Source organism: Prosopis cineraria, unplaced genomic scaffold, assembly GCF_029017545.1.
Source record: "Prosopis cineraria cultivar Desert tree isolate PC_DT_omini unplaced genomic scaffold, ASM2901754v1 PC13, whole genome shotgun sequence".
Classification (NCBI taxonomy): Eukaryota; Viridiplantae; Streptophyta; class Magnoliopsida; order Fabales; family Fabaceae; genus Prosopis; species Prosopis cineraria.
In genome coordinates, this window is record NW_026555344.1 from 38774658 (window position 1) to 38784025 (window position 9368).

Sequence of the window (9368 nt, forward strand, 5' to 3'; positions counted from 1 at the left end):
GTTTTAAATGCATCCTGGCATTGTCTTCTGTATTTTAATACATGACATGAGCAATTACACCAAAGACCTTTCTAAAGCTTTCCAATGATCTAATGATTACTTTTTAGCGCATGCTTGTGTTTCATTAATTGAAAGAACTTAGGAACTGCATAATCAATTTCAAGCAACTCATGGAAAAATGGAGCTAATATAACAGATGAGATGAATCCCCTTCGCTGGGCGTCCTGCAGCAAAATATTGCGCCTAGACTTGAGAAAATACGCATCATGTATATATATATATATATATATTTATAAGCTCATAGGAATTTGTCTCCTAACCATAATCAAATTACCAAACAAGTAAAAACGAGAAAAAAACATATATTACACAAGCTCATGATCAAGCTTCATAAGTTAGCTTCCCTTGGTTGATCATGAGAGCCAGAATTTTAACGTCAACATAGATATGAACTAGTCTCTTCATGGAGTTTAACTAAAAGGGACTAATCAACTCAAGTTCTTCCTCAACATATTCACATAAAACCCCATAAAGGGAAATCCAGCATCACTGAATAAGGGTTAGCAATTCAGTACCTTCAGGACTCTAGAAACCTTCACTAGGTGATGCTGCATCTAGTGCATTTCAAAAATCGAATCACAAGATCCAAAATGACATCCTTAGAAAGAACCTCTGAGTAAACACTGCTCCTGAGGTCCAGATCCAACTGAAGGAATCCCGAAATAGGGAGGCATGAACATGTTTCCATTTGGTGAATTGAAAATCATTGGTATGGATTCGCATGGTAATTTTGAGTCATGCTCCTGTTTAACCATGGTAGAGAAATTTGGATTCTTCGGCAGATTCACAGCCTTATTCAATAAGTGATCAGGAGAAGAAGGTCCGTGACTGTCTGATGAAGGAGATGACTTGGTTTCAAGGTTGACAATTGTGATGTCATGGATGCTTGATCTCCTCTTGTCCTTGCCTCCTGTAAGCTGCCGGATGAAATATTTCTGAGCATGACTAGCAACCTGAGTGGGGGTCCTTGTGTTCACAAAATTACGAGATATGTTTCTCCAGTCCCCTTTACCATACTTCTTGAGGCCCAATAGAAATTGCCTGCAAAGTTTAATCAAGTCAGCGTAAAATTTCCATTAAAATTGGCATAGAACAGTAAGAACACGCACTGGACGATAGATAATCAAGCATATGCTTATGACGATCATAGTTATCTGAGTTGTTTTATAATCAAAAGGTATTCCCGAACTTTGTTTGAGTGATCTGAAAGATGTAATAACCCCCCACATTTCTTGAACGTACAGAGTTAAAATGCTCCCAGAGAAATGAATCCATGTGATCTTTTTTGCTGGTTGAGTTGACCGCCGGTTTGAGTCAAGCTGCTAAAGTTCAATGCTCAAACAAACGGTCTCACTGAGTTGTTTGTTTCAACTTTCAAGTTTCAACAAGGATATGAACAATGATTAAACTAATAAGGATCAGCTTTGAAGCATTAATATGTTAAGAAGCAAAATATGAAAGTTGGTGGTGTGAGTTTAATTACCTGTGCTCTTCTTCAGTCCATGGCACTCCTTTTTTCCTTTCCTGCTCGGATGGTCGAGTGGAAGAACCCCTTTTCTCACCAACAGTATAGAACGGCTTGAAATCATCAAAGCTTTGGTTATTGACCCAATCCAAAGTGAAAGAACAGTTATCATTCTCAGTGACTGGGATCAACCCTGCCTCGATGACACAAACATCTTCTTCCAGTTGCCTGTACTGCCTAATGACATCTCCCACCGTCTTCCCTGGAACCTTAGCTGCAACTTTCAACCAACGATCTGGAGTATCTTTGTCGTACAAAGCCAAAGCATCCTCAAACCGCTTATTCTCCTCTGGGGTCCATTTTGTTCCTTTGCTTTCTTGGAACAACCAGTTTGAGTTTTGAAGGTAAGAGGCTGGTGAGAAAACTTCAATTCCCCTGTTCATTGTTGTGGCTAGACTAGTAATCGTACATGGCAAGCGTACAAGAATTCAATACAGGAAGTCCCTCCCTCTTTGAACTTTCTTCAAAGAGAGAGATGACACAGCGAGGAAATGCAAAGAAGTGGAACTCGTAATGGCCAAAAAACCATTATATCAAATAGCATGTATACAGAATCTTCGGCCCCTTTTCACGTACATCGACAACCAGAAGAATCTTGAAAAGGGTTTTTCTTTCCGAAACCCAAGGAAAATTCCGGATTGGACAATAAACCTGATCAGATCTAAACCACAAAGAAATTAACAGAGAAAAACAAAACCCAGGTTAAATTTTGGCAGACAGACGCAGAACGACCAGTCAAATGACATTCAGTGATAAAAGGCGATGAAGTAGAAGAGAGAAGAAGTAGCGGAGAACGAGTAGAAGGGAAAATCTCTGGAACGAAGGGAATGAACTTTAAAGAGCAATTGATTGAAATATGAAACAGTAGTACGGAGAGAAAAAAGGGGCAGAGAAGAGAGTACAGACATAGAGTAAGAGGGAAAGGGGTGTCAGGTGTTTGTAGAGCTAGAGAGAGAGAGAGAGAGAGAGGTGGATCTGTGTATGGAACAGGGAAGAGAGGGGAGAGAGAGGTCAAAGGCGTAGAGTTGTGATTGGTGGATAGAGAGAGCTTGCGGGCGCTGAGAATAAAGAGGGAGAGGATGGAGTGTGACACGTTTCGGGTGGGGATTGGGTGGAGACGGAGAAAGTGAGGACTTTGGAGGGGCAAATTGGTACTCTGAGCCAACAATGACAGGACTCAGGAGGAGCCTTCATTTTCATTTATTGTTTTTCAAAGGAGGAGAGTAGTCTTCCTTAATCATAGTTTTAAGGTGTTGTTATTGGGAAGATTAACCAGCTTGTCCTTTCTGCTAATTACAATGCTTCCTGTTGGAATTAGTCTATTCCACTGCTTCATTTCCAGATTCCACACCATCATGACTGCTACACATGGCAAGAAGATACTCAATTGTAAACTGTTTAAAACATTATTTTTACTTAATTTTATTTATAAATCACTTTAAACATATTTTAATATAAAGAGAAGAAAATTTATTCTCAAATATATTATAAAATTTATTAATTCTATCTAAAAATTTAATCAGTTTTTAATTTTGATCATATTAAAATATATTATAAATTTTAATAATATATTTTCTCATGCTGACATTTAATGGAAGAAAAAAAAATTATAATAAAAAATTAATGACATGACTTAAAATAATTAAGTGAATTATTTGACATTATTGTGTAAACATGTGTGTGATTTTCTCTAAAATGCCTTTCTTTTAAAACCAAAACTAAGTATTATATTCAAGATAGAAGGAAGTAGAATTTGAATACGGTGTCAAGCTGATAAAGCTTCCAATCAAGATTAGCAACTTCAGACAGAAAGACGAGGACTGTAATTAGCTTTGCTACAGGAGCAAAGGTCTCTTGGTAATCTATCTCATATGTTTGGATAAAGTCTTTTGCAATTAATCTTGCTTTGTACCTTTCAACAATGCCATCGGCCATGTATTTTCACATTGAACACCCACTGCCTCCCCCACTTACTTTTATAGCAGGTACCTCCACCTCTGCTAGTGGTTTTGTGGATTCACCTATTTATGCCTAGGGCTTCTTATTAGCCTGGCTTCTCCCAAGGCCTGCTCCTCTTGAGATGGGCCATCTTCTGAAATGTTGGGCTACCAGATGGGCCCCTACGAAAGGGTTTCTTCCTTTGCCTTCTTTATCATAAAGATGGGTGTGGTTCCTTTTCTGTCATGCGGATGAAGCCCTATAAGGGAAAGAGAGATGGGAGACGTTATATTCATTGACAAAAGGTACTTTTTAATCCTCCCATTAGTTAATTAATATAATGGGCTCTGCCCTCCGCTTCTGCCACAAAAAAAAAAAAGAGGTACTCCTTAATCCTCGCATTACATGTATCTACATGGCTTGATGTACATATGAATTCTGGCAATCATCATGTCTAAGGTATTTGTTTTTATTTGCTTGTGTTTTGTGTTATCCATGAACTAACTACTAACTGGTATTTGGAGTGAAGAAGGTCCAATGCAAGAATAATTTGCTTTGCATCACATGATTGCCGGAATGATTCCAAGCTTCAAATCTTTGTTACAAACATGGCTAAAGGAAGGAACTGTCTTTGAAGTCAAACAAACGCATATTTTAAATATATATTTCTTGTGTAAAGTAAATTTTTAAGTTTTGTTGTGGCGTTTACAGTCATTTGAGATGTATAACTCCTTCCAAGAGAAATAGGATGGATCAAACATTTCTACCCTTATTAAACAATGTTTGTTGGGAGGATATCCATATTTAATATAAAAATTTTGACAAGTTACACTATTTATAAGTTATGAATAATATAACTAATTTTTTTTTAAATTCCATGCAATACAAGAACCTACACTAGTTAACATGCATCAATATTTGGCTCCTTAATTTGTAAAACGCACCCTTTCTTGCAAAAGAAAGTTAGTATATTTATCATATATAAAATGCATAAGTTGCAATTTGTTTTTAAGGGATGTACTCTAAAATCATTTATATATAGTGTTGATTTTATTGTAAATATATGGAACCTCCACCTAATTTAATACACAGATTCTTAATGCAAGCAATATTAATAAGAAAATGTTTAAAGAGAACCCAAAGTAATAACGTAAACAACCTATGGATTTCATCATACAAGAAAAGCATACACTTGTCGACTCCAATTCTGATCCCTCAACATAAGAAAAATAAAATGTTTGTATAAGAACAACATATTGCTGGCTCGATTAATTTATTGAACTTGGATTGAACAAAATCTCTCATTTGTTCAAAAAAACAATCAAAATGGTCTTCTCTTCTCTTCTCTTCTCGTTGTGTCTCCAACTCATCTGTTGTCCGATTGGAGAGACTTGTTTTTTCATGTTTATTTAATTTAGGGAGGTGGGTGCGTCAGCATTTTGGAAGATCTTTAGGAGGTGGTATCAATGACTGTTTGGGACCTTTTCCATTATCCACCAGAAATGCCATCTTTAATCCCCATGTTGTGTGCACCTCAAAATGACAATGCATGAACCACACTCCTGCAAAACACATCAAGTTAGAAAAACATAAAAACAAATTTTCAAGAAACTCAAGTTTGGCCTTGAAATGCAAAACTTTTTTTACGATGACTTGACCAAACTTTCAATACTTCATGCAGAGTCGAATAAACAGGCACCGAAACTTATACCTGGATTATCTGCCCTGAATCTAATTGCAGTCCAACCTCCAGAGGGCAGTCCAATAGTGTTCCTCTCAACAGGGTCATCAAGATTGAAGTTTTTAGGATCGTTTTTAGGGTCATAATTCCCTACTCCTCTGCCCACAACAAAGAAATTAAACCCATGAAGATGAATGGGGTGGCTCTCTGGTGCAATAATCCCAGTATCTTGCAGAACAAGCTGCACAGTAGAATTAAAAGGAAGCCTGTAAAGCTTTGTTCCACTTGCGGTCTGCAAATTTGCAGGTCCAGCTCCAGTGTAATTAAATGCATGAGGTGGATTAGCAGGGAAATCTGTGGTGAAAACCCCAGAGATGTTGAAATAATGTGCCTGAAGTAAGGCAGTGGTTGGCATAACAAAAGTCACATTGTTCACAGAAGCAACAACTCTACTCCCATTTGCTGCTTTACAAGATCGGCATGGGTTGATTCCCAACCCAACAGTGAAGAACAGTGAATGGTCAATCTTCAAAGGGACTTTTGCTGGGTATGTTTTGGAATTCAGGCTTTTGAGAGAGTCAGTGAATTTATTAGCAACTTGTGTTGCATTTTTAGGAGGAGGGTTTGTGACAATTGTGGGATTAGCAGCAAGAGTGCCTGTGTAATGAACTGTTGCAGTAGCAGTTACATTGTCTACAGCCACTGGAGCATCCATGAAAGGTGAAACTGCGACCAAGTATTTTCCAGATTTTTGGTCTGCATCTAAGAGGAAGTTAGTGGTTTGGCCTGGAGCTATAATGACTGTGTCAATCTTGAATGGCTTTACATAGGTGGCATCAACTTCTACTACAGTGAGAGTATGGCCTGCAATCTTGAAGAAGAGCTCTTCATTGAGTCCAGCGTTGACAAGTCTCAACAAGTAGGTCTTCCCCTTTTCCACTGGTAGATTGTACACATCTACACACAAGAACATAATCATGCATGTTCAAATTAACAATTTCACCTTTTTAATTCTCGGATCTAGCTTGTTTCCTTGAAAAGGAAAACAGTTGCTGACATGGTGAAGAGTTATTAAGAGCACCTTGCGAGGAACAATTAGCCACAGTCCCTGGAAGGCCGTTAATGGTGTGAGCATCTGAGACATTTGGTGCCAATCCTGATTTCAAAGCTTCATTGATCACAGCTTCAGTATCAGATTTCCACCATTCTCCTACGAACATATATACGGAGGATAGAGTCACAGTTTGGTCTTAGAAAAACGTGAAACAACATATATATATATATATATATTGGCTCACCTAGTACCACGACCAGTTCATCATCTGGTTTTGGAAAAGGATAAGGAACTTCACGTTTTGGCAATATAACCATGGCACCATGCACAGTGGACCTTAGCCAATTAACATGTGCGTGATAAAGAAGTGTCCCTCTTTGTCCTGTGAGGGTGAAGTTGTACAGAAAGCTTTGCCCTGGCTGAATAGGACACTGTGTGACATAAGCCGGACCGTCAGACCAACCGGTTCGCAGTTGCCGGACGCCATGCCTACAAGTGCAACACAATAAGATTATTGTCATGTTTTCTTGGATTCTAGTGCAAAACAATGAATTGTGTGGTCAGGTAAATTAGTTGGTGGTATGCCTTATGCGTACCAGTGGATGGTAACGTTAACATTGACATGATTATTGACTCTGACCAGTACAGTGTCATCTTCTCTGGCGTAAAGTGTGGGTCCAGGGAATTTGCCGTTGATGGTGACTATAGATTTGCTTGAACATAACCTTGTGTAATTCTTCATCACCACCTGCAACCACACATGGAGAGCAAAGCGTATGTAAGTTTGAATGCAGGTAATTAACAAAGAGGAAGTGCTTGTGGGTGGAAGAAGTGACTAATAAACCATAATTAGGTGGAGATTTAACAGGGTCTACCCTTCCGAGCAGTAATTACTATTTTTAAAATGCGAGCTATGTGTTTGTTGCACATAAAATATATTTTCAAAAAGGATTAAATATAAGTTAAAAAAATTGTCAAATAAATTGATGTTATACGACGACTTGAGAATTTTTCTTGTTAAGTTCTTGTAAAATTTAGAGAGTGACGCAGTGAAAATATGCAAGAAGTACTATGTACTTTTTCTTCAACTTTCTTTTCTTCTAAAATTTTTAATTAAAGATCAGAAATCAACTCAGATTACTCAATGCATTGTTGAGTTATTTTATCAACATGAATTCAATCATTAGCTCTTGTACTTTTTAAATATCACGTACACATTATTGAGAAAATATTGATGTCATAATAGAAAGCATGGGCTATATTATCTACGATTGATATTAAGGTTTAGTGATTCAATTAATCAACACCCAATCAGTCATGAAAAATGAAATTAAATCTCCAACATCCATAGTTAAAATTCTTATCTTCACTTGATATAATATTTTTGTTTCGTTGTTGAGAATAATCCAAATCCCACTTGATGTTGCCTATATATACTACACATTATTCCACAAGCTAGCTATAATCTACCTCACATTTTGATTTTATCATTCTTCTTAGCTTTTCTTGTTTTGGCCTGGTTTTCAAATTAGCTTAAGACTTAAATCGAACTAAAACATCTCTTCCAACTTAGTTTTTGTTTATACATTGTAGTTAGCACATGCATGTTTCAAAACAAATAAACGGAAAAACATATCTCAGCAGGTTGCTTTCGTACGTTTAAAGAGTAGTCTTTAACACAATAAACAAACACTTATATAAAATCATGCACCTTCTTTGTCACAGTAGCTTCGATAAGATGATTGTTCACGAAAAAGATAGCAGAATAAAGCTTAATTATTCATACATTCATCAAAATCACTACACAGCATTATATACGTGTTAATACTAACCAATACCCTCCAAGTTCTGAAATGGCACACAATAAGTATAATATTATACTCACATTGAATTTATAGTGCCTCACTCTGCACTCAACCATAGCAGGAAGAATGCACAGAATGAGAAGAAGAAATCGACCCCAAGAATCCATTGATTTCGACTCACAGCTAGGGATCATCAGTCTTCTTCTTCTTCTTCTGCTTCACCCTCTCACTTTCTGTGTTACCTTGTATTTGAAGTTGTAGTATGCTTCAATTGCATTCATGGACGACTAGCCAACGCAAGTTTTATAGGCAGACCCAACTAGGCATTGCTACCACGTCGTTTTTACTCAGTTAGGTAGGTGAGTGGAGCGAGAAGGTATCCTTGGGAACTAAGAGACTTGGTATAGCTTCATAGAGACAACAGACAAACCTTCTAGTCATCCCACAATGTCTTGCATGTCACGTAAAGCTGTATGTCCAGTGCCATCAATGTATTTTCTTCAACCACTTTTATTTTAACACATTTTTGCCTGAATAAACTTGATTTAATTTATTGTACATAGATTAATCTATCTCATTATATACATAGATAGATAGATTGAATCATCTCATTATAAAAAATGGCCTCAAAAATTATAGAAAATATAAAAAAATTACAAATTTTTTACATGATACTTATTTGTAATTTTTATATTCTTTTATATAATTTTCTATTCAACTAACTATTAAAGTTAATTTTTGTTATTGGTAGAGATGACATTACATTATTTTAAAATATTAAAAGAAAAATATTATATTAAAAATGAATTTATTATGATCCCATACATTCCTAAACTTATAATTTTAGGATAAAATTACTCTTTAATACTAAATATTTATGGGCTACAGTGTGTCAAAATTCAATCTTACTAATTAAAGAAAGTATATTTGATACATACATACGTATTTATTAAATGGGTGCAACTTGGATTGCCTATTTTTAATATATAGATCTTACCTAGTTAAGGATATGTCTCAAGTGTTAATTAGGTGATTGGATTGTGTCATATGAGGTTTAGAAGCTTGTTTCTACATCCACTATAACAAATTTAGCATTAACCTATAGAAAGCTATGTTAACCAATTAAAAGGCTATCAACTAGTTTATGTTGCTGGGGGAAATTAATGTTGCACAAGAAGATTCATGCACCATATATGCTATAATTCATCAAGCACAATCAATCAGGTGAAGTTGATAAATTTAAATTACTTTGCCGGCGCTCTTAAATATTAGCACTCATATGCATAGCAATTTCATGTTTGGTTC

The 9368-nt window shown here is 36.3% G+C and overlaps 2 protein-coding genes across 2 annotated transcripts; both read right to left on the bottom strand.

Moving 5' to 3' along the window:
* Positions 1–266: 266 nt before the first annotated feature.
* On the bottom strand, positions 267–2627 carry LOC129290861 (transcription factor DIVARICATA-like). The gene is made up of 2 exons (XM_054927921.1): positions 1544–2627; positions 267–1101 (listed from the first exon to the last, which is right to left on the bottom strand). The coding sequence occupies exons 1-2, from the start codon at positions 1966–1968 to the stop codon at positions 660–662; spliced, it is 867 nt and encodes a 288-aa protein (XP_054783896.1). The 5' UTR covers positions 1969–2627; the 3' UTR covers positions 267–659.
* A 2042-nt stretch (positions 2628–4669) lies between these two features.
* LOC129290860 (laccase-4-like) lies at positions 4670–8323 on the bottom strand. Its single transcript, XM_054927920.1, has 6 exons — positions 8144–8323; positions 6855–7006; positions 6503–6747; positions 6286–6414; positions 5235–6161; positions 4670–5085 (listed from the first exon to the last, which is right to left on the bottom strand). The coding sequence occupies exons 1-6, from the start codon at positions 8255–8257 to the stop codon at positions 4955–4957; spliced, it is 1698 nt and encodes a 565-aa protein (XP_054783895.1). The 5' UTR covers positions 8258–8323; the 3' UTR covers positions 4670–4954.
* Positions 8324–9368: the final 1045 nt, after the last annotated feature.